The sequence below is a fragment of the Haliotis rubra genome, unplaced genomic scaffold, assembly GCF_003918875.1.
Source record: "Haliotis rubra isolate DU_JTF1 unplaced genomic scaffold, ASM391887v1 Scf289, whole genome shotgun sequence".
Classification (NCBI taxonomy): Eukaryota; Metazoa; Mollusca; class Gastropoda; order Lepetellida; family Haliotidae; genus Haliotis; species Haliotis rubra.
The window spans coordinates 363,157-380,493 of NW_025766956.1; the positions used below are offsets into that span (position 1 = coordinate 363,157).

Genomic DNA, 17,337 nt, shown 5'->3' on the forward strand with positions numbered 1-17,337 from the left:
TTTAACTTACAAGAACTATTTTCCCCAAAGGGTTTAATTGCCAATGTCTGCACATGAAAAATCGAATTCAAAGCGGACCCACTAAAACCAAACGTCTTGTACATATATTTATAATGGCATTCTGATTGTTTGATGCGACCATTCCGACAAATGTTCCAATTCCACGTATGAATGTTTTACCTACTCTCGCCCCAGAAAACCGTCTTCCTCTCACTATGAATAATTGTTACTGTAAACTATTTAACAAATGTCATACATTTCGGTGTTATGTAAAACTAAGAACATAACAAAGGCTTTAAGTACTGGTAGACAAAGTACGACATGTTCTAAACAAGTGTTTAAAAATGGAAACCACGTATTTTCTATTCAAGCACTCCCATGGACTCATTGCACAAACACCGGTAACCGAATGCCTGAAGTTGTTGCATACACTGTCAAGAGTTTGCAGTCTGAGCGGAGTTCTATGAGGGAAAATGTAAAATAGCAACTGCATAACGGAAACATAATATTTAACAGCAATCTAGCCATTTCGATATTTTCAAAACAGTATGTATGCAAGAAACATAATTTAAACAAAACATGTTATCCTGAATTATTTATTATTTTATGTAATGGTATTGGAGAAAACTTAATTCCATATAACTCCATGGATATAGTTCCATATGTCTTTGAAATCCAACTTTTAACAACACACTTGCCGGTGTACCGCAAGCATTGTTCCGACCGCACTGGCTTCATTCGCGAATTTGGTGAAGTTCGGATACACGTTTTGTTGTCAGTCCAAAGTTATACTGCGATCCCTCTCATCGGTCAACAGAATGCCCCCAAAGTCAAAGAAAAAGGTAAGTAATAACGCATTTTAGTTTCTGAATGACAGATTTGCTTCTTCCTTTTCATGTGCGGTTACCCGGTTAGTTCTTGTTTACCGTAATACATGAAATAACTCGTCACGGCGGGAACAATGCCTTTGTCAATAATATTGTTCTGTGCTTTCGTGCTTTTATAGACCCTGACCAATATATAATCTGCAATTGTCTCTGTAGCTATTTGTTGTTGCTTTTTTGTGTGTGTTTTCAACTAGTTATAGATTAAGTGATAACTGACATAACTTTGAAGGAATGGAAGCGAAGGGAAAGTACTGAGTACGGTCATTACATTATATTGACATTAAAAAGAAGTCCCGAAGTCCTCGTCCTATAAAGCGTTTTGTTTCAGATAACAAATTGCAATATGACATTTTCACGATGTTTTTAACTTTCGATCCTGGATCATCGAGATAGTGCATTCTTTAATATCATAACTGAAGTAAAAAATGAAAACTTTGGGACTGATTAGATATTGGACAGTGTCAAAGATAATGAGCATTGATGACCTGATCAGCTGGTAACATTGATGTGTTTTAACAGTGTATTTAATTTATGTTATATTTTTACGAGCATGTGGATATTCTGATATATAGCTTCACATTTATGGTATACTTCAGTTCTTGTTCATGTGAGGTTTGTTAACAGGCTGCCAAGGAAGTGGTTGACGCTGATGCTGCTGCAGCTGAGGTAAGTTGTAGTAAACAGAAACTGGTAATAGATATTTGTTCTTTAATACCTCGTAGAAAAATAGACTTACATAGGGAAACTGGTTTAATTGAGCTAGTTACTTTTAATCATGATATGGCTAGCCAGCCCACATGGCCAGCAACATTTTGAGACCATTTCTTACATGGTATTGGGATATCATATATGTTATGCCAGATGGAGTAGGTTGGGATAAGTCAGTAGTAGAACAGTAGAACAGTTCTTTTCACAAAATGTTTATCACTAAAACATGTTGCAAACTGCATTAGAAACTGAGATGATCCCATTGGTGCAGACAGAGTAAAACAATTACCATCAGTTCTATGACACTTCAAGGGGATCAAACTCCAACCACAGGTCTTCAGACAGACTCTCTATAGACAAGACTGGCGGTCTCTGCCACTAGAGTTACTATGCATGTTCACAGGATTATGTCAGGGCATTTATTACGGTATGTGTTCCTCTTTCATCAGGAGACCGCCTCCACGGTGTAGTGGTTAGAGCGTCCGCCCAGAGAGCGGAAGGTCGTGGGTTCGATCCCCGACTGCGTCATACCAAAAGACGTTAAAATATGGTACTTGTTGGTCCCTGCCTGGCGCTCGGCATTAATGGGTACAACAAGGACTGGTCGGCTCGAAGTCAGTATGTGTCTGAGTGGGATATTCATGCTTCACTGCGGCATGGTATCTCAGTGGGCTAGCACTATAAAACCAGCTTAAGTCTGGGCTAGTACAAGCAGTCACACATACACACACACACACGCATGCATCGTCATATGAGCGTCTCAAGCACGACGTTAAATCTAATTTCACCTCACCTCTATCATCAGGAGCCTCCAGTAAAGAAGACAAAGAAAGGGAAGAAGGATGAGGCCGATGAGGTAAAAGTTCTCATCGATACAAGAAATAATCTATGACATACTAGTATCTATTTTATGAATCATACTGTGCCTAATGTGAGTTTATATGTTGATCAGTTTTCATTTGTTTGTTGTAATGTAATCAAGTAGGGAAATAGAAAAGAAAAAATGTAAATGTGAATTAATAACAGCTTATATGCAATGTAAGGTCCTGTAAAATACCTAAAAGGTATATACAGGGATTTATTCATTATTTCAAACTAAGTGCCCTGGCAATGTTTGGACTAATTGGAGGAAAACTTTGAATGATGTTATTCAAAACTTTAGTGTTTGTGAGAATGCAGAGATACTGTGACATTACTTCCTCATGCTCACTGAAACTGTAAAATTAAGTGTAATATTATTTTATGTCCCATTTCTCTTTATCATGTCTACTGGATTTATCAATTGAATATATGCAAACTAAACTGGTTTCCTTTACAATAACTTAAATTTTCCCACCATTTGCGAGAATGCTAGTTAAGATGATGTTTGTGCCTATAACTAGTATAAGGTTCAGTGTTGTTATTGTCAGGGTGAGGAGGCCACGCCCAAGAAGGGAAAAGGGAAGAAGAAGGACGAGGAGAATGGAGATGGAGACAAGAAAAAGGTGGTAATTCCGACCATGACCTTGGATGAGCAGGACTTCTCCTGCAGTGCAAAGACCAAAGATGGACTTGACTGGAACTTGAAGATATCCTCCTGGAATATCAACGGAATCAGGGCATGGCTTGGGGTAGGTAGCAGGGTTACAAATTGCCACTTCTAAATGCTGTTCAAAGACTTTACTACATGTACATATGTTTATTGGTTGATATCATAAGGTGATACTTGTGCATCTTTCAATCTCATCTGGTTCAATGACAAACATAATATGGTAAAGTTATTGTTATAACAAATTTTGTCAACAGTATTTGATTCTGTTTTTCCCAGAAAGAGGGTACTGCGTATATCGAGAAGGAGGCCCCAGATGTTTTCTGTGTGCAAGAGACAAAGTGCAGCTTGGAGAAGATGCCTGATACAGTGAATGTCGATGGTTACCATGCCTACTGGTCATCAGGGGATACCGAGGGCTATGCTGGGACAGGCATGTATTGCAAGACGAAGCCTATTGAAGTCACATATGGAATTGGTGAGTGAGGGGTTGTCTCCCTTTGTCTGTTGGTTTGCGATATGTGCCATCTCTGTGACAGATCATGTAGACATGTATTACACCTTTATGAAACAAATAATATGTTTATTATGCTAAAAGGTGAGAATTTATGGATGTCAACTTATTTATTTTGAGGAACATGATATTTCAGTATATTCAGACTTCGCAGTTTCAGAGTATATTCTTACTATTTCATCACCTAATTAAGAATATACGCCGAAACATTGAAATTCTCACCTTTTATGTACATAACCTCTTAGTGTCAATCAAACATCATGTTTACTTAGATAAAATATTGTAGAAATATAAGGACGACATCATCCTTTCATATGCTATGAATCCTGTTATCCAAACGCATCCGGACCATGTTGTAACTTTGATACATTTGACAGTTTAGGTGGCTAGGATGAACATACAGACAGATCAAGTAATAGCATTATAGATATGTAGAAGGCCCGAAAAGGGGTAACCTTGTGGTTTAAGCGTTCGCTCGTCACGCCGAAGACCCAGGTTTGATTCCCCACATGGGTACAATGCATGAAGCCCATTTCTGGTGTCCCCCGTCGTGATATTGATGGAATATTGCTAAAGCGACGTAAAACTAAACTCGCACACCAGATACATAGAAATGCATTTGCACACTCAAGAAATTGAGAACCCAAGTCTGCTATGACAACTGTAGAAAAGTTTCAAAAGGTATTCCGTGTTACAGTCAAGCCTGAGATGTATTTAGAAACCTTCAAGTAGAACCCATTCTTGGTCAGCCTGTAGACAATCACTTTGGATGGCATTGTCACATTGGTACCTATATCACTTTTTAGTATTGTTTTAAAGAACCGACCCTACATGTTTAACAAGAGAGGAAGGTTTAGGGTATGAAGTACAATTCATATTAACAAAATATGACCAGAGGTTCTCTTTGTTTAAGTAATATATTATCATTGATTACACATTTGTATGTCCTCATGACTTATTGAATGTTGATAAAGAAGGTGCCCTTAAATGACTGTGAGAAATGAGTAGAGTCATTGAAAAGAAGTTTCAGTTCTGTACAGCAGTACAATTTGTGAAGCCCTTTTTCATGGTTTTGGTTTAAACATATTTGCTTTTGTTTCAGCATCATCATATTATATACTAGTACTAAGTATAGGAGGGAAGTGTTTGTTTTCTCTTGCTTAACATGTTGCGTAACAAGGTTTCACCATAATTTTGGGTTGTTTCCATTGTTCTTTCTTTTTAATCCAGATTAGATATATGTGTATTTTCAGCTTTTGTAAATGCTGATGTTACTTTGTTTCTAAAGTATCTACATTTCTATCTAAATTTTGATGTTTTACTTATACATGTTGGTGCTTTTGCTGCAAAATTAAGTTTCATATGTCACTATCTCTTGACCTTATTGTTACAATTTTATGCCATTTGTATGTTGGTATTGCAGGAATATTGAGCGGAGTAAAACCCAAGCCCCCTCACTGTCTTTGTTTGGCCATGTTAATGAAAAGGTGGTTGCAACATGCCTCACATTGTCAGCATGTTCCCCTCTCACATTTGAATTTTACCCTCACCTTTGAATTGATCTTCCATAACCCATGCTTGTTGGTGACTAACAGGATCGGGTGGTCAGGCTCGCTGACTTGGTTGACACATGTCATCTTTTCCCAGTTGCATAGATCGATGCTCATGCTGTTGATCACTGGATTGTCTGGTCCAAACTTGATTTACAGACTGCCGCCATGTAGCTGGAATATTGATGAGTGCAGTGTTGAACTAAACTCACTCACCAGTTGTTGTTGACCCTTGCAGGTGAGAGCAAACACGACAAGGAGGGACGGGTCATCACAGCCGAGTTTGAAAAGTTCTACATGGTCACAGCATGTGAGTGTTGTGTGATGGTTTGGTTTAATGGGTGATTGTTTGATTGGGGTGACATAGAGCTAGGTGAGGCAGGGTTTTATGGGACGCAAGATTCCTGCGTATTGGATGTAGAATTTTGGTAAAGTACCCCCAAACTAAAAATCCCAATGCGTCCTTGTGGGACTTAATATAATTTGTTTCTGGAAAGAACTTTCTGAGTTTGTAATGATATGCCATATTAAAATATAAACATTCTATTTACAATCATTATTCTAATGGCGTTGAAAGTAACACACATCTTAACATAATCATTATCAAATGGGAAGCATTCATTATCATGGATTTAATGCAAATTGATCGACCCCCACTTTTAGAAATGGACTCTCAAACAAATATGCCCTGAGTCCCCAGGACTCCCAGTTTGAAGAGCTATGTAAAACCGTGGTGATGGAATGACAGTAGTGACTGTGTCATGTGAAAATATGAGAGAGGAGGGTGTCCTAGGTTAAGAGGGTACCTTGGTGGGTCTATCATTTTATGGGTGACATTGCTTTTGATAGAGGAGGGTGTGACACCTGTTATTGGAGCAGTGGCATGTGGACGAGAGGATGTGTATTGGTGATTGGTTGAGAGTGGGTTATCATGGTTATTAAAGAGTCTCGGTGGAGGGATGTGGATGTAGATGTTAGGGAGAGATGTGGATGTCAAGGGAGGGTGTGGTAGAGTGTATGTGGGTGTGGCACTGGATTTTGTAGCTGCATCTTCTGAATGTCAGGGTTGGGTAGCCATGTCATGTGGATGAGATGGGGTGGTCAGGTGTTGGTTTGAGGGAATTGTTGACCAAGTCTTTGTAGCAGTGTTATGTTGATAAGAAGGGGTGAAGGAAGGGTGCGTATAGGTATGTAGTGGTGACACTCTACCTAGGATAAACCTTTGAAACTATTTTCATTGTGCTTGTGATGCAAACATGATTCCATGCTGCAAACAGTAAAATAATATATGGGTCATTTTCAAAATTGGTAGGATTTTCTGTCCGTTCCAAATAAAAAAAAACCTCTGTTAACTTAAAAGTTTTCATTGTGCTAGAAAACATATTTAGATGTTTACTAGTCAGTAAATGTGATATATCATTAGTCTTGTCATTTTGAAATTTATATTTAGCCACATTTTAGGGTCAAAATTGGCAGGTTTGCTCTGTCCGAGGTGGCGGCCCTAATATCAATGTTCACAAATAATGTAAATATAAATGCAAATAAACAAAACTAATTCATATTATGCCAATTAGACTTGATCAAGCATACTCAAACTGCATTTAATTTTGTTTTAACTTAAAAAGTTTTTTCTACAAATTGTAACATGCTTGTCCGGTGTTTTTGTGTCCTGACCGTTACCAGTGTATGAAATTCCTGCAATAACTTCCCCTGGAGCTGAATTGTAATACTACTTCCTGTGTCTGTTTGAGCTAGCCCTGTGCATGTGACAGCAGATGAAATAATGAAATTCAACACATTTTGCTGAAAATTGACACCATCAAATAAGTATAAATGTTATGTGTCAACCTTAATTGTCCAGACCGTTACCAATGTATTTTGTGTTAAATATATCTCTTTGTTTTTAAATTTCAATGGATATGTTGCCCAGAAATGGAAAAGGTGGAAGGCATGTCCTTTGAAATCTTATAGGATCATTCATTTTTTATCCCCACAACGCGTTTTGCGGGGTATTAAAATGGACTCCGATCGATCCGTCCGATCGATCCGTCCGTCCGTCCGTCCGTGCACATTTGTCTTTTCCGGAGCAGAACTCTAAAACCGTTCAATATTTCTTCACCAAACTTGGCACATACATGGATCTGGTGGTGTTGTGGTGCCTTTGGTAGTTTTGGAATTCTGAATCAAATATTTTTGGCGTTTCCATGGCACAAGTTCGATTTAGACTGAAATTGGTGGTAGCTCTATTCGAGCAGAACTCTAAAACCGTTCAATATGTCTTCACCAAACTTGGCACATAGATAGATCTGGTGGTGTAGTGGTGCCTTTTGGTAGTTTTGGAATTCTGAATCAAATATTTTGGGCGTTTCCATGGCACAAGTTCGACTTAGCCTGAAATTGGTGGTAGTGCTCTTTTCCGGAGCAGAACTGTAAAACCGTTCAATATGTCGTCGCCAAACATGGCACATAGATTGATCTGGTGGTGTAGTGGTGCCTTTTGGTAGTTTTGGAATTCTGAATCAAATATTTTTGGCGTTTCCATGGCACAAGTTCGACTTAGACTGAAATTGGTGGTAGTGCTCTTTTCCGGAGCAGAACTCTAAAACCGTTCAATATGTCGTCACCAAACATGGCACATAGATTGATCTGGTGGTGTACTGGTGCCTTTGGTAGTTTTGGAATTCTGAATCAAATATTTTTGGCGTTTCCATGGCAACAAGTTTGACTTAGACTGAAATTGGTGGTTGTGCTCTTTTCCGAAGCAGAACTCTAACACCATTCAATATTTCTTCACCAAACTTGGCACATAGATAGATCTGGTGGTGTACTGGTGCCTTTTTGGTAGTTTTGGAATTCTGAATAAAATATTTTTGGCATTTCCATGGCAACAAGTTTGACTTACACTGAAATTGGTGATAGTGCTCCTTTCTGGAGCAGAACTTTTAAACCCTTTCAATACTCTCCTTCCACTTTTCTATGTACACACCTAAATATTTGACATAATCATAACTTCGTAGACATAATCATGAAGAGTATTTTGCCATTAAGTGGGGATATTGATGACTTTGTCTTCTTGTTTATTTTAGATTTACTTACAAATTGTCTTGACGTTACTGTCCAAACCGTTACCATTCCATAAAGTAACGGTTTAGACAGTCCTTGTAATGGTCTGGACAAAATGATTTGTATTTCAAAAAGTTGTTCATTAATATTTGAAATATAACAAATTAATAATTACTTTTAGGGTTAAGATAAATTTAAGCATGGAATTTTACTGTTCAAAAGAGTTTGATGTAGTAGCATTAAAAACACAGTCTCTAGTAGCGGTTTGGACAAATAATAGTAAGCGGTCTGGACATATCTTTAATAAATTTCTATTTTAAAGAATATGTTCCATGGTGTGATAATAATTTTCTGTTTACTTATATATCTGCTTTAAATAATAAAACCAAAACGAATTTATCACGTTAAGTTTCTATTTTCTATAAGATCTATAGTCTTTATAAATTAAAGGTAAAGGTTAGGACATCTATGGTAACAGTTTGGACAAAATGTAGTAACGGTAAACAACTTTCAGTATTCCAACCTTTAAAGATTTTTGGGTGTAAACTGTTTTAACTTTAACTGTGAGATATGTAAGGCTACCATTTACTTTGAATATTTGCTAGGTGCTAATATGTTGGCCAAACCTTTGTAGTTGATAAATATGTGTTACCATCTCACGATTAACAAAAACTAAAGGTATCCAGTGAATGAAAGAAGTATATTTCTTGGAGACTAATATTGCACCATAATATCAACAGCAAAATGATATCTATGCAGTGACCTGTATAGCATGACCATGTGTACAGTTTCATAGTTGTTGCAGTATCTTTCAGAATTTAATCTTTTGCAACTTTTTAGAGGGATAACATTTGTTTGTTACACTGATGTCCTGACTGTTACCAATAATGTCACAACCATTACTATTCATTCAATTTTCGTTCCCCAATTGCACTCTTCCTTAGATTGTAAGTGATTTTCAACCTAGACAGGTGTGTTTTTCTATTCTTTAGAAGCTACAGTTTGTTTTATTCAAAAGCCTAAATTCATTCACAAGTTTCATATTGATATAACAAATGTCCAAACCGTTACCACATCATGGAAGAAAACATGTCACATTTGTTACAAGTTACAATTTCTAATACACATTTCACTGTCTGTCCAAAATATGGTTAGCAATTAAAGTAAATGATATCATTTTTTCCTTTCATGTTACCTGTTTCTATGTTGAATTAAAATTTTTAAGGTTTATGTCCAGCCCGTTGCCATTTCCTGTCCAAACCGTTACCACTATTGTCCTAACCGTTACTGGTGTTAATTGACTGCTGTAATTAATTCATGATAATACATGAAACACTCCTCTTTATGCTGGTGTCATCAAAGATGTCCTGGGCTTAGTAGCTGATGTTTATTTTAGACAATTTTACCTGTTGAAAACTATATGCATAATAATAATGTTTTAGAAAAATGCAATTATTTTGTGGTAAATAAATGAAAGATACAAAATAACACTTTCAAGATTCATGATAATAGTTTTTACCTTCAAGTTTGATTAAGTTGATTTGTAAAAGCTGTGTATGCCATCTTTAAAAGATTTTAAGAATTATATTTCAAAATCCTTATTCTGATTAAGAAATGGTAACGGGTCAGGACTTTCCCTCACCCTATTAATTACTTATGTATCAATTAAAAGGTCAATTAGTAAAATTTGAGCCTGCATGTTTGTGTTATTGAATAATTAAGTATTTGAGATTTCATTTGAATTAAAACTAAATTAATTTTCAGGAGTTTGATTTTACTGTAATAAAGAATTTAAAATCCTACCAATTTTGAAAATGACCCATATATAAATTAAATTTTCTGTGTTAAACAGTCCCTATTATATGTATGATACCTAGAAGTGTACAGCCTTTTCAATTATATCTTACATTTATCTTCATGGTATATGTTTATTCAGACATTCCGAATTCTGGGCGTGGTTTGACACGACTTAACTACCGCACGAAGGAATGGGATGTGGCTTTCCAGGACTACATGAAGAAGCTGGATGACAAAAAGCCAGTCATCCTGTGTGGAGACCTCAATGTTGCACATCTTGACATAGGTAGGCCAGGCACACATGACATTATGATCAAAGTTTGACAGGTACTCCTATCTGATGGGCAAATATATTTTACAGGCAGACAAGGATAGGCCAAGCACATGTATTTCACAGGCAGACAGGAGTAGGCCATGCATATTTCAGACAGACAGGGGAAGGCCATGCATATTTCACAGACACACACGTAAAGGCCATGCATATTTCACAGGCAGACAGGTAAAGGCCATGCATATTTCTCAGGCAGACAGGTGAAGGCCATGCATATTTCTCAGGCAGACAGGTGAAGGCCTTGCATATTTCACAGGCAGAATGGGGAAGGCCATGCATATTTCACAGGCAGACAGGGGAAGGCCATGCATATTTCACAGGCAGACCAGTAAAGGCCATGCATATTTCACAGACACAGGGTAAAAGGCAATGCATATTTTACAGGCAGACAGGTAAAGGCCATGCATATTTCACAGGCAGACAGGTAAAGGCCATATTTCACAGGCAGAGGGGAAGGCCATGCATATTTCACAGGCAGACAGGGGAAGGCCATGCATATTTCACAGGCAGACCGGTAAAAGGCCATGCATATTTCACAGGCAGACAGGTAAAGACCATGCATATTTCTCAGGCAGACAGGTGAAGGCCATGCATATTTCACAGACACACAGGTAAAGGCCATGCATATTTCACAGGCAGACAGGTAAAGGCCATGCATATTTCACAGGCAGACAGGTAAATGCCATGCATATTTCACAGGCATACAGGTAAAGGCCATGCATATTTGACAGGCAGACAGGGGAAGGCCATGCATATTTCACAGGCAGACAGGTAAAGGCCATGCATATTTCACAGGTTGACAGGGGTAGACCTTGCTTATTTCACAGGCAGACAGGGGTAGACCTTGCTTATTTCACGGGCAGACAGGGGTAGGCCAGGTTTAGGCAGACATAGTGTCCATGACATGATTAGACTAGACAGACTGTTTGTGATAGAATGTAATTTTTCAGGAAATATGTTTATTACAACTTGGGCCCTTCACATAAACTTTTCATGATTGAACTAATACACAAGGTATTGAAACTGTCAACTCTCTTTACTTTCAGACTTAAAAAATCCAAAAACCAACAAGAAAACTGCAGGTTTTACACCCCAGGAGCGTGAGGGGTTCACCAACCTGCTGAACGAGGGCTTTGTGGACTCGTTCCGCCTCCTGTATCCTGAACAAGAAGGTGCCTACACGTTCTGGGCCTACTTCATGAACAACAGATCCAAGGATGTTGGCTGGTGAGCAGATTATATCCACTTTCTACAGAAACAAACCAAATCTAGTATATTGCTTGAAGAAGTAAACCATGATGCTCTTTATAATAAATGTGTAGTGAGGCTGATAAGCTGAAACCAGCTGACAGTGTCATTGCACATCTCAGCTGATGAGCTTGATTCCCCACCTGTGACATTGCTGGGATGCTGCTAAAAGTGATGTAATCACTCACTCACTCACTCACTCATGTGGTGACAAAGACACAACTCATATGAGATGTTATGTCACACATGGACGTTATATGATGAGAATAAAGACTGCAGATTTTAGATGGTTTACTAAAGGTAGCATATGTTTAGAAATGTCATGTATATTTGCAGGAGATTGGACTACTCCGTGATATCAGAGCGTCTGAAGGACAACCTTTGTGACAACATCATCAGGAAGTTTGTGCAGGGTAGTGACCATTGTCCGATCATTCTGCTCCTCAACCTTTAAATCTTCATCAGTCATTGTTTACAATGTGTGAATGTCTTCATCATGTCCATATACAGGTCATGAACATTGACCACCTTTGACCACAACAAGGTCACGTATGTTAATACAGTGATGCCAAGTTAGTCTGGACCCTTACCTTTCTGAAAACCTGTCTCTATATACTCAGTCCCTCATAGGAGCATTACTCTGTATCTCTGCACAAACCGAGGGCTTGAGGTTGAATGAAGTGTCAGGTAGCCAGAATATGGATGATGGTGGGGGCTGTTGCTCACCATAAAGACATCTATACTGGCCCAGGCTGGATTATGTACAGACCGCAGTCATTTAGATGGAATATTGCTGAGTATCTGAGTATGCAGATGGCCTTGTTGTCTAAGTCATAGGTGGAAGCAAAAAGGGTGGATGCAGGGGTGCCTCTCTGAACCCGAGTCTTCGGCGTGACGAGCAAATGCTTTTAACCACTAGGCTACCCCACGGCCCCTGAAACTCTCGTGAAAGCGTGTGAAAATGAAGTGTGCACACACACACCAAACCCCCAAAGTGTGCACCCCCTTTCTCCAAAAGCTGTATCCTCCCCTAGTCTAAGGCACTGACACTTTATTTCAGTTTTACTTAGTTGAGCAAGGATCCAATGTATTATGGCAGGTTTGAATCCCTGACTTGCCCTTTTCATGATCTTTGGTTTGTCAGGACATTACCTGTGGCTCATGCTTAAAACAGGCATCACTCTAGTTTGTTTTCATGTAACTGAAATACTGTACAAAGTGGAATAAAACCCATATCATTCACTCACTACTCCACCCATGATTTGTTATTCCATGCATCAGGGTATTTACTAGTAATGGTCTTGATTTACAAGGTGTCACTGTGTAAATGTCATTGCTCATTTAGTTCTAAATCATGGTTTTATTTCAATTTATGGAGATCATATGCATTATTTCCTTTTTCATCTGTTTTACTGTGATCAGATGTAGAAACTTTAATCACTTTTTCATGAAATATATATTGATACTCATCGACAATACTTCGCAGATTTATGCAACTGCTTTCCTTCATCAGTAGATACAGATAGCAACCTGGTTGCGTTCAGCACATGATTCAATTCTGCTTACAATGAATCCAGCATGTTCAGCAATATATCTTGTGTAACATGTGCCTAGCTTTCTTAACACGTCTTCTTCATGCATGTACTAGCATCATATGATTTCTCTAAGTTAAACACAGACTCAATCTATTTACCAAAGAAGAATGCACATTTCAGTGTATAGCTGTATGTATTCACTACGGTGGGTGAAGTTCATGTACAGAGACCTGTGAAGTACTGATGTTGAATAAATGAGATGATGAACTCTGGCTGTCAGTATTGTTTATACCTTTGTATCTACAGCTGGCATCAACCAACATCAAGATATGTTTGTGTTATATATATTCCACTGATATGTACCTTGATTTGTTTTGGATGGAATTCCTGAAGTATAATTGTCTGGTTTTATGAAAATATTATAGGGACTAGTGACCATGACCGAGATCAGGTGATCACATATAAACATGAACATTTTACTTGAATTTACTCAGGTGTTTGTAGCCTGAGGACATATGGAGGAAAGTGTGTTTGTCATGATTATAGCTATTCCTTCTGTAATCTTACAACATGGTCAGACTCTTGTTAATGCGATTCCTCACATGGGTATGTCGTGCCAAATTCCTGGAATTGCTCATTCCCTGGGTTTAGGCAACTGCTGTGCCCCCTTCCTGGAACGGGACAATTCATGATTCAAATTGCACAATCCCAAGGAATCGGCAGGGATTAGAAGATAACCCAAATAGGCGACATCATGATTAATGTTTATTCTGACAAAACAGTACCTTGATACATTGTGACATATCAAAACATTTACCGGTAGGTAATTAAAAGATCAAACATTAAATACTTATTTTGACACTTGATATTACGAGGATGGCAATGCCTAGAGCATTTATTTCCATCTTTGTAGCACATGCAACGTTTGCCATTGCTGTCCAATCTTGCAGCTGCTCTCACTGAAATGTCCTCACGTCTTTTCACATCCATATTCAGATTGTTTGTTCACACGGCTCAAATAGATTTGATGTCCCACTCAGTTGACCGTGTGTTGTTTGTCACTCTCCTCTGTTATGACGCCAAGAATATTTCTGTGATCAGACGTCAAACTGAGAAACAGGTACAAGTACAATGTTTGAAGCCCATTTCTAGTGAACCCTGCCGTGAAGTTGGTGGAATATTGCTAAAAGCGGTGGAAAACCAAACTCACTCACTCTTGTTAGTGCTTATAGTCTTTGTTGTTAAGAAGTGGTTTAATCTTTTTACCTGGTTGATTAGGTGTACAGTCAGTTTCACACGTGTGGGATTGAATCTTTATTCACATACCTTTTCAAACATGTTCAGGTAAAAAAAACTCCCTCGCACTGCATGGAGGATCTCGTGTGTCGTTCAAAACATATCCCAGTTTGTAAACTACTATTAGTATTACATGTGCTGCTGCTGCTACTACTACTACTACTACTACTACCACCTACACTACTACTACTGCTACTACTACAAGTTTTTATTTCCTGCCCACAAAGACCAACGTTAAATAGAGTACATTTCCTCAGTTGTAGTTCTACTGTTATTTCTACCACTGACTGTTTTGATTCACTATGTGAAAGGAAGTTGTAGATAGTAATTGCTCATTTTTGGAGAGAAACTGGGAAAGGAAGAAGTCAAAACTGAGGCTGGTTCTCATATTTCAGTTGTTAACTGGCGAGGAAAGCTTTCTATTGATAATAGCAATCCATCATTGTGCTTTTGTTTTGCTATTGTATATACATGTATGTATGTGAGGTGAAATTGGGTTTAACGTCGTGATTGAGAATATTTCGCTCATATGACGACGTTGTATGTATGTAGCTCTGTGGGCGAACTAGATAGTTTTTCACTATCCTCTCTCAGATTACTAACACAGATACAAGAAGAGATCTGAAAGGAAAGACAGCAAAATATTTTAAATTGAATTAAGCTGTAACATTTATTATCCATTAAGAAAAGAAGATAACAACAGGCTACCCAACAGGGGATTATTTCCCACATGCATACATGCGCCTTTGTTAACCATATACAGAATGTCGTCTGCCTAGTATTCGTTGAACAAGTTCTATTCCCGCACGTAATTAGGGAAAAGGACCTTGATGTTAAAACGACAAAAGTTCCAATATTAGGTCCCTTCAGCGTACATGTATTCCAGGGAGAACACATTGGAATTTCCCAGCGCCTATTTCAGACCCTGTACTTAGAGCTGATCAGAATGTACCAAAGCTCATGTCAGAATATTTGCTACAAAGGCAGAAGAATGTCAAACACAGACTTAAAGCCCCAGTCAGAGCTCTTCCTAGGTTTTGTATAAAACAATGCGGTTTGAAGCAACTGGGTCCTAAATCTCGCCTACCAAGAAATGTTGGCAGCCTTTTATCATGCAATGTCTTTGCGGACAAAACTGGGTTTTGGCTGAAGCTCGTTTGTTGTTTAATCTGTCGAACTCAGGTTTCATCTGATCCCTGTGTAAATAAAGGATAACCGACTCCATGGATGTTGTCGAAAGACGGAACAAATAGTCTGTTGACAACTATCTCACCCCAGAACCTTTAAAACAAGAACGCTTCAAAGCAGGCTGGGACACAAGATAAACACAGTAGAGGCACCACCAGCAATTGTCAGGGATCTCAACCTGGAAACATATGATGAGAAGTGTTGGACATCAATCGCTGGACATGTTCATGGTGTCCAGCTGCACATCGGTCTGAAGTCGGATAAACCTGCAACAGATCCTTTGTTGGTTTCAAACGCAGGATGTTCAGTACATCTGTTTCGAGTCATGAAAAGTTTTGGTATTTCTCCGACCTGTGAGTAATTGTTGAATCTAGAACTGTCAAATCAGTGCATGCATTCCTTAACAGCAACCTGCTTCACCACGGAGTAATGACAGCCACTTCCGATTATCCGATTTATTCGACAAGCGTTACTAGCAAGCTAAGGGCCCTACAACGGACCTTAGGACATTTTTCGCCCCGAGCTTCGAACAACAGGTAGTCACACATTTGGTGGGTGGTGGGGTAACCTGATGGTTAAGGCGTTGTCACCCGAAGACCCGGGTTCGAACATGGGTACAATGTGTGAAGCTCATTTCTGGTGTCCCCGCCGTGATATTGCTGGAATATTGCTAAAAGCGGCGTAAATCCAAACTCACTCACTCACACATTTGGTACTGACGATTGTCCTGCAGCTGAATCCAAAGTGGAGACAGATGTATACAGGCGCGTAGCAAAACGTGTAAGGCCGATAAGTTACAAAGCTTCATATTTAGATGGTATTGTGGGCTTGCCCGCTTTTTAGCAACAATCATGTATGGCCCGGGCTTTTTATTATGGTAGCTACGCCCTGGTATATGTACTTGTCGAAGACCGCCAGGGAGAGACGTGTGTCTCAGTCGCTCTGCTGTTAGGGTTTGTAATGGGTTCAGAATTCGATACGCATCAGTAATTTTGGCCGTATTATCAATAAGTACATGACTGCAGAATACTTACTGTCAATTGGCTTATTTTGCCTTATTTGTGAATTTCTTCCGCACCGACTTTCCGCCGAGCATGGAATCTATTTTCGCACATAAAATATATTTTTATCTTTAGCTGTTAATAGAGATATTTGGATATGGAAAGAGTCGTCGATGGGAACGGGAAAATTGTTATTCACACTGGAGGAAAGCTCAGCTGATGTTGAACTTGCTAACAGAATTGATTTAATGTTGGAAGTGGAAAAGGCGCATTTGTGAATGACATGCCTATCAATTCCATTCATATTTGCTTTCATATTTAATTCCACTGACCCGATGTTAACAAACAAGCTCCTCCACCCCAAACTATTAATTAAAAGCCCAAAGAAATGTGACACGGTCAATCAATTGTATTCTAAAATTTGTTGACCCGTGAAGATCCGGGTTAGAATTGGTCTTCAGTAACCCATGCTTGTCGTAAGAGGCGACTAACGGGATCGAGTGGTCAGGCTCGCTTACTTGGTGGACACATGTCATCCTATCCTAATTGCGTAGATCACTGGATTGTCTGGTCGGACTCAATTATTTACAGACCGCTGTCATATAGCTGGAATACCACTCCTGTAATCTTACAACATGGCCAGACTCTTATTAGTGCTTATAGGCTTTGGTAAGAAGTGGGTTTTTCCTTT

The 17,337-nt window shown here is 38.7% G+C and overlaps 1 protein-coding gene across 1 annotated transcript; it reads left to right on the forward strand.

The window, feature by feature from the left end:
• The first annotated feature begins 680 nt into the window (after positions 1 to 680).
• LOC124281729 (DNA-(apurinic or apyrimidinic site) endonuclease-like) lies at positions 681 to 13,433 on the forward strand. The gene is made up of 9 exons (XM_046717699.1): positions 681 to 842; positions 1,512 to 1,553; positions 2,401 to 2,451; positions 3,005 to 3,205; positions 3,403 to 3,601; positions 5,426 to 5,497; positions 10,187 to 10,333; positions 11,425 to 11,605; positions 11,963 to 13,433. Exons 1-9 carry the CDS (start codon positions 819 to 821, stop codon positions 12,078 to 12,080), a joined length of 1,035 nt encoding a protein of 344 aa, XP_046573655.1. The 5' UTR covers positions 681 to 818; the 3' UTR covers positions 12,081 to 13,433.
• The last annotated feature ends 3,904 nt before the right edge of the window (positions 13,434 to 17,337 follow it).

Coding starts and splice junctions, on each gene's coding strand:
- LOC124281729 (XM_046717699.1), top strand. CDS start 819: ATGCCCCCAAAGTCAAAGAAAAAG. Junction 2,452..3,004: donor AGAAGGATGAGGCCGATGAG/GTAAAAGTTCTC, acceptor TGTTATTGTCAG/GGTGAGGAGGCCACGCCCAA. Junction 3,602..5,425: donor TGAAGTCACATATGGAATTG/GTGAGTGAGGGG, acceptor TGACCCTTGCAG/GTGAGAGCAAACACGACAAG.